We start from the raw sequence: 26,592 nt of genomic DNA on the forward strand, positions 1-26,592 counted from the left end.
AATATGCAAAACAAGTTTATTCAGAGTTAATGCAAAACAGGTTATTTCTGTTCTTTAAAAAATAACATTAAATATAAAGCTGCCTTGTCTGTATAGACATGAAATTCAGAAGAAAGTTAGATTTTACTATGAACAGTGGTCAAAACACTTGACACTTCTTTTTGAAGAATTTAATTTTAAAAAATTGTATTTTTATAGATTTATAAAGAAGTTTTAAAAAGTTATTTTAAGAAAAGTATACAGTCGAGAGTGGCATCATCTACTGTATAATTTACTGTACAGATATTTTAAAGGCCTTCCTGAAAAAACTTCAAATGCTGTCTCAGGAACTTATGTTCTTAATGAAGACACTCGTCAGACAGGACATAAAATGTTATAACATGAAAGGCACAGAAAAGGCCTATAGGAAAGTTCATTAAATGTAAACACATTTTCAGTCAGTACCAAAGGAAAAATTAAACACCTACGAACACAACTGCATACAGTGGCATTGACAATCTTAAAAACCCTTTCACAAACAATCATGTTTGAATATTTTGAGCACAACACACATTTGTGAAGTATTTTTAGTTTTAAACAAAGCTTTGGAGTCTGGAGTCATGTTTCCAGTTTATTCACATCAGTTTTGAAAAATGCCTGTAGCCTGATCACGCATTGTTAAAATAATGTACATTTTATGTACAGTTTCTCAGAAACTTGTGTCATGAATTTTATCAATGTTTTACTCATATATCATGCTCATGATATATTAAAATTAAGTATTTAACATTTTAGGTATATGTTCTTCCAACATTAAGAACAAGAGAAATGTATTTTGGTTTGGACATGCAATACCATACTTATTTGTATAAAAATACTGGCAGGGCATTTTACAGAGCTGTGTTGAACAAAAACTACAACAATAAACGCTGAAAGTACCTCTCTGTGTTCTGTGTTCTGTGTTCAGGCAGTGGTCTCCTTCTCCAGTAAGTCAGTCATATTCTCATCATGTTCTATGGGCTGATTCTGGTCATGGCAGCACCAAAACAGCCCACCCAAGTCTTGACAGCTATGACAGAAATTTGGACAAAAAATGTTGCACTCAATATCACAGGTTGTGTACTTGTACCTGATTGTGATATGTAGATATTAAAAGATATGTCCAAATAAATGTAGGCTAGTATATATTGGAGCATTGTATTAATATTTTCATAACAATAATGTCATAAGGTGTCACCAGTGCAGAATAACAAAAGTAAGCTGACAAGCTTCTACATAGGTAAGGCTTGAACTTTAAAGCTGGTTGGAAGTGACAAGGTTATTATGGCAGGCTGAGCAGATGTGGTTTTACCTTGTGCTCTTAGGGCCAGCCATGCTGAGAGAAGCCAGGGCTAAGGTCGCCTCGGTGGCTGCAGAGCATGTGCTTTGTGCCAATGTGTTCACTACAGCCCTCACCGAGCACCAGTACTTACCTGAAAGAGAGAGGCGGGGGTGGGGTGGGTTGGGGAATTGGGGGGTTCAGCAGACACTCCAAGAAGGGGAAATATAAGAGGCACAGTCCCAGCGTAGGTGAGGCCAGGCTAGCTGTGAACACTCCAAGCACACACTCACTCTGGATTTGGAGCACTTTCTGCAAGGACTGCATGGTGTTAGCACATGTCATATTCATAACTGAATCTTCAGACAGGGGTGCGACCTGTGTACACACACACACACACACACACACACACAGCCAGCTTTTGAGATGTTCTGTTTGTTATAGTGGTGCTAGGTAGAGGGCCTCTTGAACAAGTAATGTGCATCACCTCATTGTCCAGCAAAGCATTGATGCATGCTTCAGAAGCATCCCATATCTCCCTGATGTCATGACCGCCCTCCAACGCCAGGACCACATGATCCTGGGCCACCTCCATCAGTTGCCGTGTCAGCAAGCCGAAACCTGAAACACACAGAAGCACAATACAACACTGGAGCCATTGCTCCATAAACCACTGATCACAACAGAAACAAATTTCTAAAATTCAGAAAAAAAGAAACAATATACTGAGTCATGGTTAAAATACACATGAGTTGGCAAACTAAACAGCCTTGCACAGGCGTTATCCTGACACAAACCCTTTCACTTCCCATTTTTCGGTGAACAAATACTTTTCATCTCGTGTTGCTTCAGCAGGATAAAATGAGTACAGTATCACATGTGAATGGTTAGTCATATACAGTGTTTACATGATCCACGTGCCAGCTACACTAAGCAGTCATGTGAAATTGAAATTGCATGGTCTGATAAGAGCTATCTGTACTGTAAGGTAATGACAAATTTAATAAAGTTTTTCATGGTTTTTTCCTAAATCCACGGTGTCCAAATCCACCAAACACTTACTTGTTGTGAAATCCCTGAACAGCACTAATGACAAGTGCTGTGGGAAAAAGTCTAAATGTAATTCAGCCACATGACATGACTCGAATGCTGTTAGAATAATTAGATAATGATGATTAGAATGAAAGGTAAAGTCAGTTTATTAGATTTACAAAAATGGCTATGACAAAGTCAAGATATTTTTGGTGTTTCTTAACTGAATTACATATTAGGTCTGTATGGATAAAGATGTTAAATGTTACTGTAATACTGATGCAAAAGGCCCTACCTAATTATGTCATGAGCCAATAAATATTTACATTTGTTCTAAACAGTTGAGATTTTGTCTCAGGTCAATCCTTAAGCACCTTGACACAGCTACAGACATATTAGAATAAAGTCCAGTTTGAGTTGGGCTCTAGAAGACTGAAAGGTTCTCCTCAGACCAAAAAGAGAACTTTTCAAATGTACATCCTGAAGTTAACACTGGGGCTCATTTGTGTAGGTTGTTGACACTACATTTAAAAAAAGTGGCAGCTCGTCTCTTTCAGACTGGTACAGTGTTATAGTATAACCAGTTTTTGGTGTTTGGTGTGATATCTTGAACACATTGTTTATCCAACTTTTATCCAACAATCACACAAGACGTTGCATCCACAGTGGACGTTTGGTACGTACATTTAGCAGACACCCCATGTCCTCCAAGGGAGGCTGGGTGGCCTTCAACTGCATTAAACTCGGAGGACACCAGCACCACATCGGGAGAGAACTCCTGAGCAATAGGCATGACCACAGTCCTGCAAACAGACAGGAGAATGTAAGTTTAGGGCATCGCACACCTCTAGCATCATTTTTTCACTGTTGATCATGCACAACTACCTAGCCAAGCAGAGAAGACTGTGACACCATACCTAAATGCTGTCAAGTATTCTTTATCTCCTAATGAACAATCCAGTTCTGCAGACCAAGCTACATTAACATTGTAGCCTTCTCCTTGGCCTGAGCCAACCTGTACAGGGTGCACACAAAATAAACATTCAAACCCTGTACTGTACATAATGCACAAACAAACACACATGCTCTACTGGTCACAACACACAAATAAATACACACATGGCCCACTGTGCATAATACACAAAATCAACACCCATATTCACAAATCTACACCACACACACACATGCATTTAAATTCTGAAGCAGGCAAACCAACATTTATCAGTTATAAGGTCACACACATGCACACAGATGTTCTTAATGCATTTTTCAATTTCTATATTATTTTTAGTTTCTCTGTGAATATGTCGAATGCTTATTTCACCAGGAAAAATAAAGAACAAAAATAATTTCTCACCATTTTTTGGATATTTTACTATTTAGTACTATTTGGTTGAAATTAGGATGATTTATATTTCAATTTGTGTTTTTAACTCTCATTAAATTCAGTTTTAGTAATTTATTTTTTTTGGCAGTACAGTTACAAACCAACCTTCCCTCCCCCCATAGACACTCTCTATCTTTCTTGAACAGAAGCATGCCATGCTTGTGAATGACTTTGCCCAGTAGACTGGGTTCTTTGGGACTAACTTCAGTGGGTCCTCCTCTATGAGAGTTTCCAAAGCCATGGCGATGTAGGGAGATGTAGAGAACCCTGGGATCTGTGTAGAATACTTCCTGAGTTATGTTACCATGGTGAATATCCTGAAACAGGGCACAAGATGTGAAACCATATGTTAGGGGTAGTGTCCTAGATATTTTTAGATATTTTGAATTTGAAAATCATTAAATACGTGCATGTGTGTATGAGAAAGAGAGTGAGAGTGTGTGTGCATGTGTATGCATGTGTGTGTGTGTGTGTGTGTGTGTGTGAGTGTCTCACCCAGTCCACAATGAGAATCTTTCTGACATTCAGTCTGCACTGAAGCTGCTTAGCAGCTATGGCCACTGAACTAAAAAAAGCCATAAAAAATATATGAGTGGCAGAAAGTAAATATGAATGTGTATGTGATTTTTCTTATGTGTGTGTGGGAGCACTGTGCTACTCACATGGGTTTGGTGTTGGAGGACAGTGAAGCATCATGTCCATGGGGTTTAACTATTGCAAAACCATTCTGGTTTGAGTACAAAGAGACAGAGTAGATAAGAGATAGTGAGCTCCATTACATAGTATCGGCTTGGCCTCTATTGCTCCTCCCTTGTCCATGATTTTCATTGAACAAAAGTCCAGAAAAAGGCTCGAGATGAGAAACCCTACAAAAGGGGAAAGTGTGGCGGAGTTGTTGCCCTGGGGCAGCTAGTATCTCACCCTCAGTTCACCCTGTGCCACCCGCAGTGCCAGCTCTGTCACACTGCCTGCTGCCATGCGCGTCCCAGCCAGGTGCAGCCGGCTCAGGGGGTTCGTTCCATAGGGATGAATGAGGCTCTCCGGTCGAACAACCTGGAGCTCCTCCAGTGTGGCTTGGCGGCCTGGGACCCACTGAAACATGGCACACAGCATGCTTGAGGGGCTCTCTGGTGGCCCTTATGGCGTTTGACATAGGCCTATACTGAAATGTTCCGGTCTGTACCTGACACTGATTTCTGAGCCCACATTCCTGCAGTCTGGACCACAGACTCTGGATTTTCCCAGCATGCTCAGGAGGAGAGCTGAGCTCAGTGCAGGTACCCTGTTGCTTCAGTATCTGTGAGGTACACACCAACCCTAAACATACACACAGATGCATCAGAAAGCAATACCTGTAACAAGTCTATAAATTGAAGGTTCTGAATAAACTTTCACTGCACAATGTCTGATTGTCTAACAATATCCAAAGTTTCAGCAAACATGAGCCAGAGACTTGTCATGAGCCTGATACTAGTCACAGCTGTATTTATTTGGAAACTTCTTCAGTAAAGTGAAACAGTTCAGTCTGGCCATGTCATTTTGTCTAGTTCTGAGTGCACTTCATCTCCTGCTCTTACCTGTGCGTTGGGAATTCGTGATAACGGAAGCATGATGGGTGATCTGTTGCTTAAAGAGAGGAAAGGACCTGGTGCGGGTCAACTGCTGCAGGCCACATGAGAGAGAGAGAGAGAGAGAGAGAGAGAGAGAGAGAGAGACTGTACAGACATGAGAAATCCCATATGCCAAAAGGCCTGTATAAACCATATAAGAATCACATATGCCATATACATATGCTTAAATAATGCTTAAATAATAAAAATGCTGTTATAAAGTGCATGTTTATAGGTAGTGTTTGATGTACAATATGTGGAAGTACATATTTCATCCTAAAATTCCAATAGTCCCTTAACATACATGGTACTTCATATTAAAATACACATTTGTAGTACAGTATTGTATTATCTATTTGTAGCAGAGATGAAAGGAGGAATCAGACAGCATAAGGAATGGAACAGTTCCCTGTCCTACTGCTGAAGTACTCCCCACACCATAAACCTTATCTTACCATTACCTATGAGCTGAACCAGGTGTGTTGTGAGCGGGAGAAAAACACTAAACTCTCCAGAACCAGGAATGAGAAAGATTGTGTGTGTGCACATGCATGTGTGTGGGTATGCTTGCTTCTCTCACCTCATGTATATGTGAGGCTTTCTGAGGTCGCTTGCTGCAGTTCTCTCGGTAACCTTGGCACAGCTGCAGGGACCGAGTTCTGCACTGGAGCTTATGCTGCTCTGCACCCACATGCACTGTGACAATGAACAATACATGTCATGATTCTACACAGGGCCAGCTGAAGTATTGAGTCTCCACTGGCTCATTGCGGTGTGTGCCATGCTCACCTGGGAGATGTGGTGAGGGAGCCGTAGGTAGCATTGTCATGGGTAGGATAACAGGATGGTTCAGGATGTTCACTGATAGCAAGGTGGAGGAACTGGCCCCTGCCCCTACCTCCTGCCTAGGTAAAGCATATATGGCTGGGGAAGAGGACATGCAGACATTCCCCCACCTCAAGCTGCTCATATTCCTCTTGCTCTACAGGAGACATCAATGGAAGTACACTACAGTCAGAGCAGTAAACCATGCGTGTTCTATGCACAGTATCATCAGCATGTGTTGGAGGTTAGTCCCATGAATGCACTGAGGCTGGGGGAGAGCTGGTAGGATGAGTGAAGGCGTTTGAAGGAGAGGAGCATGTTGGCTCACTCTGTGCTTGTGTGTGTGTGTGTGTGTGTGTGAGAGAGAGAGAGGAGAAAGAGTGCATGTAGAAGTTTACGATAGCATCCAAATGTCATGATGCACAAAAAAAGTAAAAATAAAAAAAACAGACAGCATAACTGTAAAGAGTCATTTCAACAGTTCATTATACCAAGGTAAAGGCTGTTTTTAAGTGTATTTAGATGATATATCCAGCAATCAACACTCTTCACCTTTTGAAATTGTCATATGAAACAATCTACCATATATCCTATAAGATCTAAAGTTGTCGGTGTGTGTGTTTGTGTGTGTGTGTGTGTGTGTGAGAGAGAGAGAGAGAAAGAGAAAGAAAGACCTCATGAGACAGTCCTGTGTTGTAGTCGCAGAATTGTGCTCCACTGTCTGACAGACTGGAGGGCGAACTGCGCCGAGATACTGGAGTGCTACTGCTGCTAGACCAGGAATCTGTAAACACACACACACACGCACGCACAAAAGAAGGCACAGGTAAAAACACACGCACACTCGCGCGCTCACGCGCACACACACACACACGCACGCACACACGTACACACGCATGCACACACATGCATGAGCACACACACATGCACACACACGCACACGTACACACACACGGAGGGGTGCAATAGAAATAATAAGTAACTGGGATGCATTAAAAATCAGAATTACAGCTCTCCTTTTAGTTTGCAATAAAATGGTCCTAAATCTGGATTTAGGCCTCTAGTTAAAGGTGACCCCCAGGGACTAGAATTACAAATACAAGAACTGAGATTATGATCATCATACCATATGTGTCATGCGAGGATGGTTTGCCTGGAGAGGGGGCACTTGATTTACGGCAAAGATGATTTTTTCGACTGTTCATACTTCTTTTTGGTTTCAGTTTCCGAATTGGTTCTGAGGCTAAGAACATACACACAGACACACAGATAAAAAAATCACACCAGTTATAGATGGTACTGCATCTAATTCATATAATGTCAAATGTACATTGCACAACATACACTCACCAGCCACTTCATTAGGTTCACCTATCATACAGGTGCAATCAAAATGTAATCACTAATAAAGTTGTAGAGGAGAGACAATCTAAACTGGGCCTGGCAGAAAGCCTGTTTCTATACCCCTACAGGGTCTATCTAATACATTGGCTCAGGGAAATTATTCTTCTCAACCTCACACTTATGTAGTGTCAGTATCCAGCTGGAAAAAGTAAGCAAAATAAATTCCACGGTATAATTAACATTGCTCAAGCTTAATTACTTACTGTTTTTCTCTGGTGCTAAACTGCATTGGCCAAGGCATCAGTGCATGATGTCCATTCCAAATTCATAAGAACAAAACAGGAAACATTTTTGCACAACAGTGAACACTTTCTCACCACTTACACATCAGTTTCCATTCCTAATGGCCTTTTTGCAAAACAGTAGACACAGTGATCATTTGATAACACAAAAATCACATGAAAGTGTCTGAACACGCAAATCACAACACTCTGGCTGCAGTTGCTAATTACTAATCCCAAAACACTTCCTCAAATTGGGTCCGACTTGCAACTGCTTAACCACTGCCTGCAAATGTAACTCAAAACCGATCAACAGACTACTAGTGGTGTCTAAAAAGACATCATATTCCCCATTTCTCAGTGCTATTGAGGAATTCTTTTCTGTCTAAAGATGGAAAGTATATGATCATTGTCCCTATGACTAATTGACACTTTTAAACACTATGACAGAGACAGCAGACTGCCAAGGCTGGATTAGCTATGTCCAGAGATGTTTCCCATGCTGCATTGCCTGGTAAAATATCTGTCATGCTGATGAACACATGTAGCCCAATATCAGGGCATGAGAAATGCAAATGGAAAACCTTTGTCTTGCATTTTGCTGTATCTTATAATAGTATTTTAGGTTGTTTGATATTTTGAGGTTGAGTATTCACCTATATTTCAGTACTGTATTATAGCTTCATACAGTACAATATTATATGAAGCCCAATAAAATTACTGTACTTACAGTAAAGATGTCTTTTCTCATTTTTGCCTTCACTGTAATGGACCATCTCTCTCTCTCTCTCTCTCTCTCTCTCTCTCTCTCTCTCTCTCTCTCTGTGTGTGTATGTGTGTGTGTGTGTTTGTGTGTGTGTACAGATTTTACTATCATTTTAGTGGGTCACAGAGGGTTACGTTAGGTATCCATTAGCATTGTACCGTGGTAAGAAACTGTTTAAATACTTTAGAACCAACCACAGTTGTTATCTGCATCTTTGAGGCATGTAGTTAGTGTTTTGCCTGTGAATAGTTCGTAAATGTTTGTATATGTTTTACTGTTGAACTGATGTGTGCTACTGTTTGAGGGAGTTATACAGTTATGAGTTATACACTTTTAAACACTATGTCCCTTGCAGCATGAATTTATTGTTTTCATTGAAGTAGAGAGTTGCAAATAGAGGATGAAATGTTTTATAAGTTGTGTTACTGTTTCACAGGCTGTGTTAGATGGTAGGAGAATGTGGTTCCTGTTAAGTGCAATGTGGTTAAGTGGCTGGGAAAGACTGGAATTACTCAACAGGTAACTTTTTGTTCCCACTCAGAGATCAGTGAGTATATTACCTGTTCTCCGAAGATGCTTGCTACTGTGAGTTTGAGATACAGATGAGCACTGTTGGTCCTGATGAAAGGCTAGGTCAGGAATAGGGGCCAGCACCCTAAACAATGGTCACAGACATTTACTGCCAAGAACACTTAAACATTACAGACTGAAAATCTTAACTGGTATGAAGCCAACTGTGTGGGAGCCCTTAGTTCTTCTGGATTTACTGTGTGATCTTTACTGCACATCAGGGTCAAAGATTGCCAAAAAGTCTCAAAAACTTTGAATTTCATCTTAGTAGTACAGTTAATTGTGATTTTCACATGAGAACTGTCAAACAGGACCAGGTTGCAGAACAGCAAGCATGCTCCATGTGAGTTTCACCAGTGTCCATTTTACTTTTCTTAAATATAACTGCCTGTCTTACAGAAAATGTACATGACACTTCAAAGTACCATGGTCTAAGCTCAAGCTTTCAAAAAAGCAGGCAAAGAATACTAAAAAAATGTACAGCCATATAAATGTATTCTATTACAACAAAGTTAAGATTATATGTCATCTTTTTAGTCACAGTACAGACTAGGATTTTTCTGCATCTTTTGGGAAATAACATTCATTACATACTGCTATGGTCCTTGGTGAGCCACCTCAGGACAAGCTATACTCTAAATTGCAGTTATTGCTAATATATGCATCTGCCTTCAACCTAGTCCCCCATAATGGACTGTTACTGATCATATGGATGTCTATTATAGTGATGGCAGCTGCTCACCTCCTTGGTCAAAGAAATCAAACTGCAGGATCATTAGAGCATGGAGGTAGAGTGCTTTATGATTTCAATGACTTAGTCATTATTTACTATCACAGTGATTTACAAATCAACACAAAAGCTCTATGTGGAAGACCATTACATAATATTTAAGCAACAGCATACATTTCACAATTAGAATGTTTACAAACAAAATTTTAAAAATACATTAGGCGTGGAAACTAAATGTTATAATTTCCGAGAGATAGGCATTTTGTTGCTTTAAGACATGCCTTTAGCAGTTGTTATGAGCGAGAAAGAATGTTGTAATGAGGCTCTGTCTGACCGGAAATTCATGGGGGGTTTGCTGTGGGTGAGTGCAGCCTGATGTGGCTTCATTAGAATCCAGTCATGTAGCCTCTGTTTCACCCAAGGACTTGCCACTGCGCCTGTCCAGGCAAACAATCAAAGATGCAATGCACAAGTGGATGTCTCTCTGACACTGAAATACGTGTGATGTATGTGTAGGCGTTTAAAGTTGTGACCCAACAGTGTGCTTACAGAATACTAAAACCAAGACTCTGAATGCACAGTATAGACTAAGATAAGTCCAGGAGACAGCGAGAAAGAAAGAGATAGAGAAAGGAAGACAGAGACAAAAGCACACACTGGAGTGTGTGCTTCTTCACGAGGACACCAATTTCATGGCATTGGCCTATGGAATTCCCCTGTGTTCCCTTTTTAGAATGCTGGAAACTCTATCTCTTCCTCTCTCTCTTCATATTGAAATTTCCTTAAGAGAAACGGGTAGGTGGGATGTAGATTACTGTGTTGGCTCTTCTGTTTATTCCAAAGCCGAATAAAAGCCTCTTTTTCACCTCCCTTTTCCTCTCTCTCCCTCTGCTTCCCCCCTGGTGTCTCCAGGCTCAGGTGCTGCTCACACGTCTGTATAGAGACCAAGAAACAAATGCTAGGTAGGAGGGGACCAAGGCATGCTACAGCATATGTACATTTCTCATGCACAGCCTTGGTGTCTCAGTTGGACACCATGAAAGTAATGTGAATCTGATTGTGTGATGAAGCTCCTTGTGAACAGTTAGCCTGCTGAATAGTAAGGGAGATCTAGATTAATGTCCCTCTAAGCTTTGATGAAGTGTATGGGCACAGAACTAATCTACAGCCTGCTACCTGTCGCTGTAGGCCATAAAGGAGCGGGTGGCAGGTCAACCTCCCTGGAGATGATTGTGGATCCATGGGGACAGAAAATACACCATGCACTAGGAAAGAAAAGGGGCAAAAGAGAGTGTGTGTGAGAGAGAGAGAGAGAGAGAGAGAGAGAGAGAGAGAGAGAGAGAGAGAGAGAGGAACAAATTTTGCATATGTGTATGCATAATGTGAATATATTTTTTTAAATCAGTGTGTCACAAGGCACACACAGCTACAGCAGATGAACTCCTCAAACTTCTGTTTTTGTACAAAAAGATCAAAGCTCTGGAATACGTTGTGGCAAAATTTGGGGCTGTAGCATCTTTTGATATCGTAAAAGACCCACCATAAAAGTCATAGATGAAACATAGAGGGGAAAATGAAGAAGAAAAACACAGCTTGTTGTGTTGTGGATGTTGTGCTGTATGGAGTAAGGACACAGGCAGTATGTGCATAGTCTTTTTTTAGCCTTCTCTGTGAATATATGTGATACCTCACCACAGACTCCTCTTCGCGCTCCCACGGAAACCACTTCATACTCAATCTGGAGCGAATCACTATGGTAACCTTACAACTAATGAGGAAGTGCTCTATTAAAGCATACACTTAACAAAACATTCACTTCCTTTCACTGTAGTTAGAGGGTTTTCTGCTCCTCTGGTATTATTTATGACAGCATGTTCTATTATTCTCAACCTCAACCTCAACATATGACCTGTGTCTGAAAACGCTCAACATTAATCGTGTTGTTGACATTATGAAAATGCAACCTCCAAATGACTTTCCAACACTTTAAAACATAAATATCTACTACAAAGAGGCTAAACAAACATGAAATGTTTCAAATGTTAATTCCATAAATCTCTGATCCTAAGTAAGTTAATCACTGTGAAAGTGAAACCTTCAAGTACATTACTCACAAAATAATTTTAGAAAGAATTCACAAGTTTTTGCTTATTAAAAGTATTATTAATGTCATAATATTATATTAAGCAAATTCATTTAAATAACGTCAGGTTTTATTTAGTAAGTTGGTATTAAGTTTTGTTAATGAGACCTAAAATAAACTTGAGTGGAGATTTTTTTTAATTCAAGGTTCTAACAGTATTAACAGAAGACCTACTTATTCTCATAGCTTACTTACTCAAGAAAAGAAGCTAGAGCTGGATGTGCATTACTAATTATTTTAATTGGTGGTGGTGTGCGTCTTCTAGAGATGCTCGAACGGAAGGTCCTGATTGTGTATGCCCGGTAAACCCACCAAGTTATACACTCTAATCAAACCGCACGAATAGGTTGCACAGGCTAAAAATCAACTTTACATTTCCTATCACAACTGCATAGTTTTCCGTTGCTGAAATAAAGAAAAACAAATGACAATCTCATAGACTATTTGTTAAAACGCAGCGATGACCCCAAACAATTTCTTGAACGCCTACATCGCACTTATCATGACCTGCACTTCACGATAGTTGGAATTAGGAACAGACAGAACTACTTTAAACAAGAGTCTTGTGAAAACTTCCTGTGTCGTCCCGTGAATAAGAGCAGTCCTGGAGCTGGGTCCCCTAGTGCGAATTCAAGGTAGAGTCTGGGGTAACTCACATCATGTTTTTGGCAGTTTTTGGAAGTATTAAAAGGTTTAACAAATTTTCCTTTTTACAATCAATATATTTAAGCCAAAGACGCCTAAAGATGCTTTACTTATCATCCCACAGCATTTTCGAAAATACGCTATAGTATTCACAGCAATTTTCGACATATCGAAAGACAAATGAATCCAGACATATTAGTACTGACCTTTAAACTGCTTTTTCAATCAACAGATCTGCATGTCACGTCCACAGAGAATTAGAAATAAAAAAACAGAACGAGGTTGATTCTATTTAGACGTTTGCTCTTTGCTGTTTCTCGCTTCTAGAGCTCCGCCTGAACAAATAATGCCTTTCAGATTCAGTTATACCATCTGTGGTGCAGGTATCACTAAATGAGTTAATATAATTATAATACCCTATTTGTTTAACCGTCGCTCCTCAGATTAATCTACTGAGCCATCCCCATCGAATTAGAAGACACACCATTCCCCAAACAAAAGCTCAAACGAGCATAGTGGTATAAGTAATATGACCGTTGATGAGGTCACGTAAAGAGAGTCTGTTGTGTGCGTGCTCGGGAAGATAAGGTGGGTAGGGAATACCCCATACAACTAAATCGTGCATTATTTATGACCTCACCCACATCCACTGATTAAAAAATGAGTAAGAGAGAAGATTGAATGCAGTAAACAGTATGACAGTAAATAATCAAAAATCCATGTAGAACTCTTTTTTTTTTTTTTTTGTCTTTCAGGCTATTGCTATAAGCAGAGCCTCAGTATAGACGTTCTATAAAGCTGGAGGAATGGTTGCACCTGAAACGAACAGGTTCTCCAAAGCTTTCCACAAAAGTAGTTGTGGATTTACACTGGCCACTTTATTAGGTACACCTTGCTAGGACAGGGTTGAACCCACTTTTGCCTTCAGAACTCATTAATCATTTGTGGCATATATTCAACAAGATAATGGAAACATTCCTCAGAGATTTTGGTCCATACTGACAGGATAGCATCACACAGTTGCTGCAGATTTGTCAGCTGCACATACATGATGTGTATCTCCCATTCCACCACATTCCAAAGTGCACTATTGGATTGAGATCTGGTGACTTGAGTACAGAGTTCAAGAAACCAGTTTGAGATGATTTGAGCTTTGTGACATGACATGTTGTCCTGCTGAAAGTAGCCATCAGAAGATGGATAGACTATGGTTATAAATGGACGTTTATGGTCAGCAACAATACTCAGGCTGTGGTATATAAACCATGCTCAATTGGTATTAAGGGGCTCAAAGTGTGCCAGGGAAATATCCCCCACACCATTACACTACCACCAGCCTGAACCAATGATACAAGGTAGGATGGATCCATGCTTTCGTCTTGTTTACACCAAATTCTGAATCTACCATTCGAATGTCACATCAAAAATCAAGACTCATCAGAGCAGGCAACATTTTTCCAATGCTCTATTGTCCTATTTTGGTGAGCCCTTGCGAATTGTAGCCTCAGTTGCCTGTTCTTAGCTCACAGCAGCAACTGGAGTGGTCTTCTGCTGTAGCCCATCTGCTTCAAGGTTCAATGTGTTGCACATTCAGAGATGCTCTTCTGCATACTTCGGTTGTAAAAAGTGGTTATTTGACCATTTATTGCCTTTCTATCTGCTCAAACCAGTCTGGCCATTCTTCTCTGACATCTGGCATCTTTTTTGGAACATTCTCTGTAAACCCTAGAGATGGTTGTGCCTGAAAATCCCAGTAGATGAGCAGTTACTCAAATACCAGCCCAGCGAGCACCAACAACCATTCCATGTTCAAAGTGACATAAATCACCTTTCTTCCCCATTCTGATGCTCAGCCATGTCTACATGCCTAAATGCATTGAGCTGCAACAATGTGATTGGCTGATTAGATATTTGCCTTAACAAGCAGTTGAACAGTTATACCTAATAAAGTGGTTGATGAGTGAAAGTGTTCATGGAAAGGAGATTTTTCATCAAGAGTAGCTGTCCAAACTGTAAAGGAATCCAAACTGTAGGAATATGTTTCTCAATTTAGTCCAGTTCTCCTAAATACAGTGTGTCTCTCCCCTATTGCAGAACAGTAGGATCAGCTGAACTAGCTAAAAAAAATGCACTCCTCTGGTCTATTCTGATGTCTATGGATGGGATAATAGCTTGCCATGGTGATAGCTTGCCACTGGCTCCAGTCTAAGTTGAATCCAGCTGATATTATTCCAGCTCTCTGAGTACTAGTAGTTTAGAAGGTTTTTCTCTCAAATGTTTGAAGGCTACAATCTTTTCCCTGAATCCCTGAATTTTTTATGCTTCCAGCTCAACATCCTTGCAGGAGAATTCATAGGTCCCCCAGAAGGAGAGGACATCATTTAAAGTCTGACACTTCTCAAGTTTTCTTGTTCATGCTTTGGTAAGAAGGTTTGTCTCACTCCTGGCTTGGTATGGCTTGGTCCTGCCTTCTAAACCTGGACTCAACGAATGCAATTTTTTCACAATGTCTATAGTAAAAAGTGCTTAATAAATGCAGTGTAATTAAACTCAACAGATCCTGGGATACAAGCTCAGTTTTATAAACTGTAAAAATTGCCTTAGCACGATTTATTTGACAGGCATGCATTTCAGCAATGAACTGAAGAAATATGAAAAATACCCAAATTAGATAGATAAACTGAAAGATGTAAATGGTAGAATGGTACTACTACAGTGGCACATATATGGTTTAAAATCATGCATCTTACCAATCAATACTCTTAGTTCTTCAGATTGTCATTGTCGCTGGAGGACAGCAGCAGCTTTCCCTAAAATTCACCTGAACTACTACTGCACCTACTCATGCAGCTCAGTTTATTTATTGCTCTCTCTCTCTCTCTCTCTCTCTCTCTCTCTCTCTCTCTCTCTCTCTCTCTCTCTCTCTCTCTCTCTCTCTCTCTGTGTGTGTGAGCTGTGGTTGTGTATTTGTTTCACTGTGTAAATATGATTTGGGCTGTCCCTCTACAGGTGTGAACCAGCAAACAGCACTATGTGGCTTTACTCTGAAATATTTACATGCATACAGGCTGATCCACATGAGAATCACCACAGGCCACTTGCAAATTTGAACAGCACTGGCCCTGCACAGTAACTCCCCAGCCCTTAACACACACACACAAACCATGTAATGTTTCTGGTCTCTTTTCCAGTAAACATTACCACTAACCTCACTTCAGGCATCTATTTTTGTTTGTGTGTGTGTGATACATTTTACTGACACAGTGACATTTGGAAATGGAGGGACATGTTGTAGGGGGTTTCCACAAGTTTGAAGCTCTGGAGGAGTGTTTGTGATAGAAAATTTCAAAGGCTGCTATATTAAACATATAATCTTAAATGTGAATAAAAACGCATTCATGTTTTTTTAACCCTTAAGCTGGGGTAAATCCTCCTTGTCACCTCAGGGGCAGTAATAAAATAGTTTGTTGGTACATGGCATAAAATATGTCTAGTCAAAGAATCAAACCAGATTAGAAATATTTTTCACCGACTAACATTTCATTTCCCTGCTAATTTCACCAGATACTCAAAGTAGTATACCAGTGTATACTATATACCAGAGCTTGAAAGGGAATTTTGCATTTGTGTATAACATGACCATGTAACTCTGTTGGGGTTTGGGATATAGTTACAGAGACACTGCACTAAATCTTTGGATAGTATGGTATAACCATAGCAATAGCTATGTTACATGTGACATTAATATTAAAAGGCTTGTTGTGGGATATCTGTATATATCTGTATATATCCACAAATTAATTCAGGCATGTCTTTGTAACAGCTCTGTGTTGTGAGGAAATGGAGATACAGGAAATCAAATTTTATTAACATGAATGAAGTAATTTAACTTTTTCTTGTAGTAATTCGCATAATTGATAAACCTGAATTCATTAACTGTGTACCTTAGCAACCAATTGTGTGCTTGTTATTTTTACCACCCTCCTTGGGTTCCATAATAGAAATAGAAACAGAAATAAAATACGAATCAACAGAAAACTGTTAAATTGTTAAATGTTGAATGATAGCAAGAGATAATTTACAATTTTAAAGCTTCAGTTTAACTAAGACAAATATACTATGTAATGTGACATTATGTTTACTGATGATATGCAATATGTTCATCAATATGAAATTTATTCAAATGTAATAATTTAACAGTAGAAACAATGCTCTTAATGTATTCTATTTGATTATATGCATATTCTCTATATTTTTTAATTATAATTATTATTCTCAGAACTTAAATTTGAAGTATTTTACAACCAACCTAAATGATTTTGCTTCGTACATAATAGGGAATTTTTTGTGTTGTGTGTGTATGAAAGAGAGAGAGAAAGACAGAGAGAGAAAGAATGAGTGTGTGTGGGCCTATTACTGTAATGCATTTATGAGTCCCTGAAAGATTCTCAGTAAGCAGTGCAGTTGCTTTTAACCAGGAGACTTATCGGCTAAGGTCAAGAGAGGTCAGCTGAAAGAAAGCACTCTGGAAGCATTAATTTATCATGTAGAGCTCGAAACAGAGAGCAGACAGGACCATACACAAAAACACATCTCTCCCTTTCCTGAAGACACAAATATGCCTGCTTTTGCCTTACACACACCCCCACACCATCCACAGCGCTTACTCCACATGCACACACATGCGCACACACACACACACACACAGACCACTGTTCTTACTCCACAAACACACACAAACATGCATGTACACACACACACACACACACACACACATTTCTCCTGATCTCACACACACATGCACCACATCCCTTCATGCTACTAAAACTTCCAAAAATGAAAGCACATTTCTCCTGAGAGTGCTCTGCATGTAGCAGTATGCATTGGACAGCAATTGAGACAGCTGTGCTATTTTACTTTATTCTATTAGGATGTAACTCTCTCTCTCTCTCTTAGATACACTGAGTTCCTCCCACTCTTATCTACTGTTATTCCAACTGACTTACTGCAAAAAAAAAACCCCTCATGTCTACTGTCTCCTTTAGTACTTCCTCATTACACCCTAACATTAACACATTTCTTACTATTTACTACAGTTACTGTTCAAAGCCATCGTGTGAAAAAATTGAAACACACAAGTTTTTAAAGCCTCCATGCTGTGCAGAACCTCACAGAAACTGCCTAAGGCTTCATGACACCCCAATGCTTCCCTAAACACTCAACAGAACAATTCTGCCTAGAGAGCAAACTATGAGCAGACTGTGCTAGCCTCAGCTCTTCAGCGCAAGAAGCCATAGGCCTGCTATCCTTTGAGTAAAGAAAGAAAGAGTTCAGGGTGCAGATATCATCGCAGCACATGCAATGCTATGCAATAGCGTGAGAACATCTCTGATGTGATAGCAAGGCCTGGTTATAGAAATAACCTGTTTTTGATTTAGGACGGAGGTTAGTTTTAGCTGGCAGTTTCCTCATCATTTCGAGAAATGTACATGTAGGCCCCCTAGTCTGGCCTCAGCACCACCCCATTCCCCATGGCCCTTCCTCGCTGTCCTGGATCACCAGTCCGCAGTCACTGCTGGGTACACCAGCGCCTGTTATCTCTCCTCTTTGGCCTGGCACAGAACATCACCTCTCTCAGTAATCAGCCCACAAATGTACACATCAATAAAATCAGTGGCCTTTCACATTCATTCATACACACGTGCGTGCAGATACAGCAACGTGGAGCAGGAAGTGGAATGAGAGAACGGCTGTGGCTGCTCGAGATGAGATATTAAGGAGCTGCTCGTTAGGTACAGAGATAGCCAGCCCTCAGCCTGGCTAAGAAAGCAACCGTCACCCTACAGGCACCAGCACCAATCCCCCACGGTACACTGCATGGTATCACAGTGACCTGAAGGCCATATCTACTCACCCCACAGAGACAGTTTGTGGTTTTTGGGTCTGTACAATGGCAAATTGTATATAAAAATAAAATGATGACACTGCTGAGCTGTAACTCTAGAGGATGTGCATATCAAGTGAAGTATGTAGTTGCTGTTGGCTCTCAACATCAGGATCAACGTGCCAATACCTCCATGAAGTTACAAAATATAAATATGAATTAAATCAGATCAACTGCTTACAAAATTGATCAGATATATAAACCCACTTTCATTGTGAAGAGGAAAGAAAGAACCATTGACCTCAGTAAATGCAAAAGACCACAGTATACAACACTAGAGTATAATAAAGTTTAAAATTCTGAAGAAAAACTGACAAAGAAATCAAGAATGCTGTCCAGTTAAGGAAAGTGAAGGAAAGACTATATTAGCAAGACCTTGGAGAATTTAGCACAAAATACAAACCACAGAGAAGCCTCAAGAACAGAAAGGCTAGGTTACCACCTGCTGAAAATGTCAAAGTCTGTAGAGCTGTGCGAACAAAGTGCTTATGAAGTTCTAAGTTCTAATCTGTCTGTTGACTTAAGTATTCAACAGATATTCTCTGATCTTTCATTAAAATGTAATGCACTCTTAAAGAGTAGCAAATCTAGATAACCTAGCTCAGTCTTTCCAGCTCTGGTACTAATATTACTCAGTTTACAGCTATTTAACCTGCACGACACGGGTTTAAAATGGGTGCGTCAGTGTAGAAAATACATTGGCCATTTAGATAAACCATTAACAATATAAAGCGGTACAGCTTGCAGTGTCAGGTCTTCCAGGAGCAGGAATGAGCATACTAAATTTACTGGTAACTTAAATGATGCCATGAATTGGGAGTAACTGTAGTGTACTGCAGTAAAAGATGTGGAGGAAATCAAAACTTCATTAAATTACATAACATTTCCAGGTAGAAATATTTAGATATTTTACATTAAAGTAAGAGGTACGCAAAGCTACCTACAAGAAAAGAGCACACTTTTTGTTATAATATACACTGTTATTTATTGTTTTGATTTGTAAAACATTAGACAAACATTACATCAAATCAAAAGACATGAATTTACAATAATGCTGAAGGAAGAAGGGAATGGCAACTTTAAAAATAACTGCTGAATTTTATTAATTTACCAACAGACTGACTTCCTGGTGAGAAGGCATACAAATGTTAACCTGCTTACATAGATACCTTCTTCATGACAGTGAATTTTACATTACCTAATCACTCAGGCACAGTGGAGAGCTCTTCAACATCATTTAGGACAGGTTACTGTCTTGAATAATTTGTATATATGCTGTCCCTGTGGTGGCCCAGAGAAGAAATAGGACACAAAGAGAGAGTATTTTCCCCTTTTAAAAGTGAGTGTCTTCAAGCATACTTGCTTTATAGCGACCTGATCAGAGGCACTGACACTTTGGCAACTCCATGTGAATATGTGTATTGAGTAGATACTCCTGTTTCTATGGCCATTATGTTAATATGTGGATGTTTTTAAGTTTAAAAGTCCTATATGTTCTTTTGCAGTACACCAGATCAAACTGTTGAAGCAATATCACCATTTAAAGGGGAAATGAGCAAGACTCAGAGGTGATTAAGTTAATTTATGTAAATGTTTTTGAGGAGCAGCAAAATCCAACCAAGCAGTCAGAATTCAGAAGGGGAGGGGCCTGAGGGGGGCCAACCAATCCCAGCAGCTACTGAACACTGTCAGTCACAGGAGTGACCACACCTACAAGAGCTTTCAGCTTTCTCGTGTGTGTGTGTGTGTGTGTGTGTGTGTGTGTGTGTGTGTGTGTCCTTCTTTGTGTTTGTATGTGCGTGTGTGCAGATGATGTGCTTGGAGAGAAAGCTAAAGATAAAAAAACACTGTATGCAAAGATAACAAATAAAGAGCCATTATGTTAAGGCGATTTTGTTGCGCTGTGTGAATTCATAAATTCTGAGGTACTGAGTCATCCATGTCAGCCACTGCATTATAATAAATACAAACATGAATCATAAAAAAATACAAAATTAAATGTGTCTGTAGCCCAGTGAGGTAGTTTGTTATGGTTACATTTTGGACTCAAAAAAAAAGAGAGAGAGTAATTGTATATATTACACAGGATAGGGTGTTGAATATCCTATGCCAATAGAACACCATTAGAGCTTCACATAGGAACCTGCTTACTCTCTTCACTCCAGCCAAACACAACACTGTGATTGGACTCAAAGAGAGAGAGAGAGAGAGAGAGAGAGAGAGAGAGAGAGAGACCAACATCAATATCATCCTCGTTTCCATCATCACCATCATCATCATCATCAACATCAGCTTTGTAGTTGTCATGTTTGTTTTTATGTCACATGTAGATCCTGGTATATCCAGCATCACAGAACCAGAGACCAAAGACAACATATACTGTAAATGATAAAATCATCATCATGAAGTCCTATGATTCCTTAAAATCAACAAAGTTTGACTGAAAAGTATAGTCATTTGTCCAGTTTGAAATCTGATGAAAATATAAATTCAACATATAAATGAGCAGCGTTAGATGAAGAGAACAGGAAAGAGAGAAAGAAATTATGAGTTTTCCTTAACCTGTGTTATGTTGGGTTGTGGGGCTAGGGGTTACCATAAAAGTCCTCTTGTCCTCCATCACTGCATATCTACAAATACACACATGGACTCACACACAGATGCGTGCACAAACACGCACATGCCCACACCTACACAAACTATCTGCCATTCTGTGCCATATTGAATCTACCAAAAATAGGGTGCACCTAGCAGTGCAGTTGTGCAGAGAAACACTGCACCACAGATTTGGGGTTGAATTCCTAATCGTGTGAGGTATCGTGCAGAAGGGTGCACAGTACTGCCCTCAGGTGCATGGAGGTGCTTGCCCTCACTGTGCTGGCAGCGTGGGACAACACGGTGCCAGACGTCATGTCTCTGTGAGGAGACACCTGCAGGGCTTACCCTTCCCAGACTGGGGCTGACAGAGCAGAGAGACCTCATGTGGGACCTGTAAAGTTGAACGGCTATATGGGGGAAAATAAACAAAGACTAAAAAAGATGAAAATAACATTCATAGATACATGTGAATCAAAATCTCAATAACAACAAATTTTAAGTGCCATGACTAAGTTATTTTATGCAAATAACTGTATTGGGAAATCATCCCCCACATATTCACTACCAACCCAGACCGAGACATTCCAGGCCCAGAAAGAAATATGAATATACATATAGTGTAGATAAGTGCTTTACAGTTCTGCTGTACTACAAACACACATTCAAAATGCCTGCACTACTGAATTATCTTCAGTCTCCAGGTAGTTATGTTTTCCTTTCGGGCTGAGCGATCATCCCTACTGAAACGCCACGCCTACTTCCCAAAAGCAGCACTCCACCAGCTTGAACGATAAATCACACAAGAACATTCTGTGTTCTACCCTGAGCCTACAACAAGCAGCTTTGGCCTGTTACCCCGCCCCTGCACACCGCCCCTGCACACCCCTTCCACCGAATGCTCCCCCAGAAGCTCCGGCATGGCGAGTCCCACCGAATTGGGAGGCTGGACGCTACACGAGTCCGCGAGGTGGTCACGAGGTGTCTGCGAGCAGTACACACAGACAGATGAAGAGGACAGTAGCCCAGACATAAGGCGTTCGTGTTCTGCATAGATGACCGCATGGGGACAGTTGAAAACCGCAGCCTTATGCATGAGCATTACTTACAAACATTTAGTATTTTTCTGGATGTATTATACCTCCAAACACGTTTGAGCATTTTGTGGTGGCTTGGAGCCTTATGCAGTGCCATGTAATTATGACCTTACCTACCAGACTAAGCAAACTTACAATATGATTAAAAAGAGTATACACATGAACTCATAAGCAGTTATGGTAATGTATTCTACATAAGAGATAGTGCCCCAGAAATGCATCAAAGAAAATGCTAACAATACGAGTCATACTACATATGAACAAATCGCTTCAGTTTCCAATCACTAGAAGTAACACATGATCAGCCTTTAGAGAGCACTAGAGCAGCAAATCTATGAGAGACTGCACAAGAGTGACAATGTGCAGAGAATGTCCTCAACTCCCTGCTCGCTTAAAAATGTAGCCTCATGGCTTCACACGAAGTCTGGCCACTGAAGGGACACAAAGGACTGCAAGACCCATAAACCCCTGACTTTTTCAACATTTTTAAAAAGAATCATGGGAGATCTGCACTTCAAGGCTATTTCCCAAAACATTTAAACACCATGTACATGTTAGTTCATCTAGGGCCTTTAGGAGAAAGCAAACTAAATAACTATTGGGAAGTGAAAGAACAACTATGAGAAAATCTATACCTAATGAGCTTACATAATGTAAGTTGACTATATATTAGCTTTTAAAAGCTTAACAATTCACTGTACCTACAACAGTGCTAAAAAAGGAAAGTATAGTTATACCTCAAAGCCCCATTTGCAATTTCAGCCCAGAGGTTACATGGCAATCAGCTTATGGTTTCAGAGTATATATGTGCATTTGTATAGCCACCATTCAATCCAGTCAGCATTATAGAGCATGCCTGTCCTGCAGTTAGTTATAGACAGCTTTCAGGGAAATTTGTTTCTATATACAGATCTCATATCAGAAGTAAAGAGTATACGTATAAAGTTTAAGAATATGGAGTTAAAGAATACAGTTATATTTACACATTAGCTTAGCGATTAATGCTTTTGAAAGCACTGGCCACTCCACATAGACCTAAGATATTCACTCAGTAACTACAAGGTGCATATCAGAAGAGGAACTGACAGGCATCTATTTAGCAGCCAACTAGAGCTCTGGGGAGAAGGTCTGAGGGAGTAGCCCTGCTGTGTGATTGGTTCAGTGGCTAGGATCACAGTGCTCTGTGATTGGTTCAGTGGCTAGGATCATGGTGCTTTGTGGAGCCAAGGTAGAGTTGTGTGCTAGCATTAGCCCTGGGGACCATGTGCATTTAAAGGCAGGAGGTGAAACGAGAGAATCAGCAGTAGTGGACAGCACTTTGGGGATCAAGCAGAGCTTTAAAATAGGTCTGTCACATATGTACATAGACAGACAGACAGACAGACAGACAGACAGACAGACAGACAGACACACGCATGCACGCACACACCGAAGAGGTACACACAGTGTAGTACTGTTGGCTAGTGTTTATGGAATAAAATACCTGGTAATGTGCACCACGGCATGTGGTGGAGCTGCATTATTATCTGAATATTGTGATAAACACTCATATACCTTCTACCACCTCATAAACCAATGCATCTGATAGAAGCACACAATGTTTCCCTTTCACTCAAACAGACATGCACACATCACTCCCGAGTCCTTACATTCACTCCTTTGCCACCAAGACTCGTCGGGTCACGCTCTTTGACCTCCCCCGACGATCTATGTGGGCCTGGGATCAGCTAGGTGACCTGGCTGCCGAACACCTCGAGCACGAGGGGCGTGAGCTGCATGCTGTGCTCTGGCTGGAAAGAGAGTGAGCGGTACTGCTTGGAGTGCTCCTCGTTGAGGCTGCGCAGGTCAGCCAGCTTTTGGATCATTCTGGCGTAGAGCAGGCGTCCGCCAGGCCGGTGCACGCGGATGTACGCCTGCAGCACTTCCGACAATCGGTCCTGGAGGACCTCCACTCGTGCATGGTCCTGCACACCAGGGCGATCTGAAGCCAACGGCAGGTGTGAACACACACACACGCACACACACACACACACACACACATACACACGCGCGCACGCGCACACACACACACAAACAAACACACACGCACGCACACTCATAGGCACATACACACACAGGCACATACACACACAGGCACATCCACATACACACAGGCACATCCACACACAGGCACATCCACATACACACAGGCACATCCACACACGTGCACAGACACGTACACACACGCGCACAGGCACATATACACACACAAGAAAACACACGCGATCAGTTAACGCAGCAACAGCCTGCGACGGCTGGGTGCCTGCACTATCTACCACTACATCAACAATGCATCTACAAATGATAGAAGGATTTAAAAGGATTTTTTCTCACACACACACACACACACACACACACAGAGGAGAGACGTACCAGGGGACAGCAGGCAGATGGCCATGAGTAGCACATGCTCTGCCTCATGTAGATTCAGTTTCTTTAGGCCCACCTGAAACTTAACCAGAGGCTCCAGCAGCTCCAGAGTGTGTCCAGCTACATACGCACGCATGCGCGTACACACACACACACACACACACACACACACACACACACACACACACACGTTGATTTAATCGGGCTTATGGCATACTGTGGCGTAGATGTTCTTTGTGCGGGTATTTGTGCGGGACGTATGTATGTTTAACTCACTTGAGATATGTCTGCTGTGAAGCTGTTGAGTGCTGAGTATTTGGTGAAATGCTCAAGGCTGAATTACTTATTGTAGGAGCCAAATATCCACACCATGTTGCATGTGTTTACGGACCTTTAGTGACGTCATTAATGCAGTACTTGAACTCCGGTCCTCCACAGCTCCAGCTCATGTCCTCCAGGTTGAAAGACTGATTGGACCTCAGCATGATTACTTCAATTGCACTGGACTTCAGCAGAGCGATCTGGTCTTCTGCAGTTAGATCTCTGTGATACACGTACACACACACGCACCCATCCAGCCACCCATGCACGCACACAAATACACACATCCACCAACCACCCCACATGCGCGCGCACACACACACACACACACACACACACACACACACTGCTCCTTGTATAATTTTGCACAGTATATCCTTTGGTATGGTCTATATTATACTCTTCAAGACAGTTACAGTAAGTGTAGTCTCCCCACCTCTCTCTCTGTCTCTCTCTCTCTCTCACCTTCTTCCTCTCTCTCTCTCTCTTGCTACCATGACAACATGAGTTTCATAATGATTGTGCAAGGACATGTTAACACAGGAAAACACAAAAATAAATGCTACACAGCCCATTTTTAGAGGGGCTATATTTTCCTGTTCAAAAAGGAAATGAAATTAATCAGGGTAGCAAAAACATTTTTTCTGCATGTTATCTGGTGCTTTGTCTTTGTGCTTTTTAATGCAAACAAGTTGTCTTTGAAACTTCTACTTAAGCACATTATACTAAAATGTGGTAAGTCATGCCAAACCACTCTGGACTGGTTCTAATTAGTCAGTATGCTTTCACACTGCAGGATCCCCAGACTGGCTAGATATAGGCCATAATATCACTCCATGGTCCTGGTCGATCGCTTCATTCTACCCTGATGTTCTTAAAAGTTCACAGTACCGAAATATGTGTTGTATGAAAAGTCAAACATCAGTTATAGCATAGCATTATGTCTGTTGGGTTTTAATGGGAAAACGTTAACAAATAAAATACAAACACACTTTCAAATTGCATATGTATGTACACACACACACACACACACACACACACACACACACACACACACACACACACACACACAGAGCTGTACCTAAACCCGGGAATCATCTTGGCAAAGCCGATAACCTTCTGGATGCTGTAACTGACCAGGTCCGCCAGGTGAGGCAGCATGGAGAGGCGTGAGCTGTCGCCCTCCTGGGACTCAGGACTAGAACTGTGCTCCTGGTACATCATCAGCAGGTTACTCAGATTCATCTTACTGTCGCCTGATTCTGCAGACAGAGAGAGAGCGAGCGAGCAACAGAGAGTTTATTTAAGGAAGTTATCCTACCTAATTAAGCAACAGAGACCATCACACAAAGGGTGATGCATGTGGGTGTGAATGTGTGTGTGTGTGTTTGTTGAAGTGATATACTTGTGAGAAAATGTTCAGTACAAACAGCTTCTTGCTGGCTCACTTTACACTGCATGCATTATTTTAAAGAGCCTACTGTTACGTTACACTCCCAACAAAAATAAATAAACGCTTAAAATAATTACCCAGGCATAAGTTCCCAACAGGGGAAGGATGTGGAGCTAGCACTGGTAAAAGAAACTTCTCACAGT

General features: G+C 40.8%; 2 protein-coding genes across 16 annotated transcripts in view; both read right to left on the minus strand.

The window, feature by feature from the left end:
• hdac7b (histone deacetylase 7b) lies at nucleotides 1–24,048 on the minus strand. 9 transcript variants are annotated; one of them, XM_081717118.1, is made up of 21 exons: nucleotides 23,916–24,042; nucleotides 11,019–11,107; nucleotides 10,658–10,775; nucleotides 10,177–10,279; nucleotides 9,103–9,197; nucleotides 7,278–7,394; nucleotides 6,826–6,935; nucleotides 6,116–6,308; nucleotides 5,907–6,022; nucleotides 5,294–5,378; nucleotides 4,900–5,033; nucleotides 4,638–4,808; nucleotides 4,379–4,443; nucleotides 4,212–4,281; nucleotides 3,920–4,033; nucleotides 3,247–3,344; nucleotides 3,014–3,132; nucleotides 1,785–1,918; nucleotides 1,591–1,675; nucleotides 1,331–1,451; nucleotides 1–1,048 (listed from the first exon to the last, which is right to left on the minus strand). In XM_081717118.1, exons 2-21 carry the CDS (start codon nucleotides 11,082–11,084, stop codon nucleotides 943–945), a joined length of 2,220 nt encoding a protein of 739 aa, XP_081573244.1. In that variant the 5' UTR covers nucleotides 11,085–11,107; nucleotides 23,916–24,042; the 3' UTR covers nucleotides 1–942. The 9 variants fall into 9 exon arrangements, with proteins under 9 accessions (XP_081573244.1, XP_081573243.1, XP_081573246.1 ...); XM_081717117.1 differs by lacking the exon at nucleotides 23,916–24,042 and adding an exon at nucleotides 15,381–15,500; XM_081717120.1 differs by lacking the exon at nucleotides 23,916–24,042 and adding an exon at nucleotides 12,837–13,196 and having other exon boundaries at nucleotides 10,709–10,775.
• vdrb (vitamin D receptor b) overlaps nucleotides 23,994–26,592 on the minus strand; it is an 11,710-nt gene continuing 9,111 nt past the window's right edge. For all 7 annotated transcript variants that reach the window (XM_027005583.3, XM_027005582.3, XM_027005581.3 and 4 more), the window contains 4 exons: nucleotides 26,078–26,258; nucleotides 25,067–25,218; nucleotides 24,679–24,795; nucleotides 23,994–24,247 (listed from right to left, as the gene is read on the minus strand). In XM_027005583.3, coding sequence (XP_026861384.1) covers nucleotides 23,994–24,247; nucleotides 24,679–24,795; nucleotides 25,067–25,218; nucleotides 26,078–26,258 — 704 coding nt within the window. The remainder of the gene's footprint in view (nucleotides 24,248–24,678; nucleotides 24,796–25,066; nucleotides 25,219–26,077; nucleotides 26,259–26,592) is intronic.

The sequence above is a fragment of the Electrophorus electricus genome, chromosome 7 (genome assembly GCF_041902795.1).
Source record: "Electrophorus electricus isolate QZ-2024a chromosome 7, ASM4190279v1, whole genome shotgun sequence".
NCBI classification, from domain to species: Eukaryota; Metazoa; Chordata; class Actinopteri; order Gymnotiformes; family Gymnotidae; genus Electrophorus; species Electrophorus electricus.

Bases quoted from the DNA above. Each gene is read 5' to 3' on its own strand.
- hdac7b (XM_081717118.1), bottom strand. From the start codon at position 11,084: ATGGATCCACAATCATCTCCAGGGAGGTTGACCTGCCACCCGCTCCTT. The intron at 4,282-4,378 runs GTGAGTAGCACA...GGCTTTTTTTAG, and splicing joins TCCTCCAACACCAAACCCAT to TTCAGTGGCCATAGCTGCTA. The intron at 1,919-3,013 runs GTACGTACCAAA...TGTGTGTTTCAG, and splicing joins ACATGGGGTGTCTGCTAAAT to GTTTCGGCTTGCTGACACGG.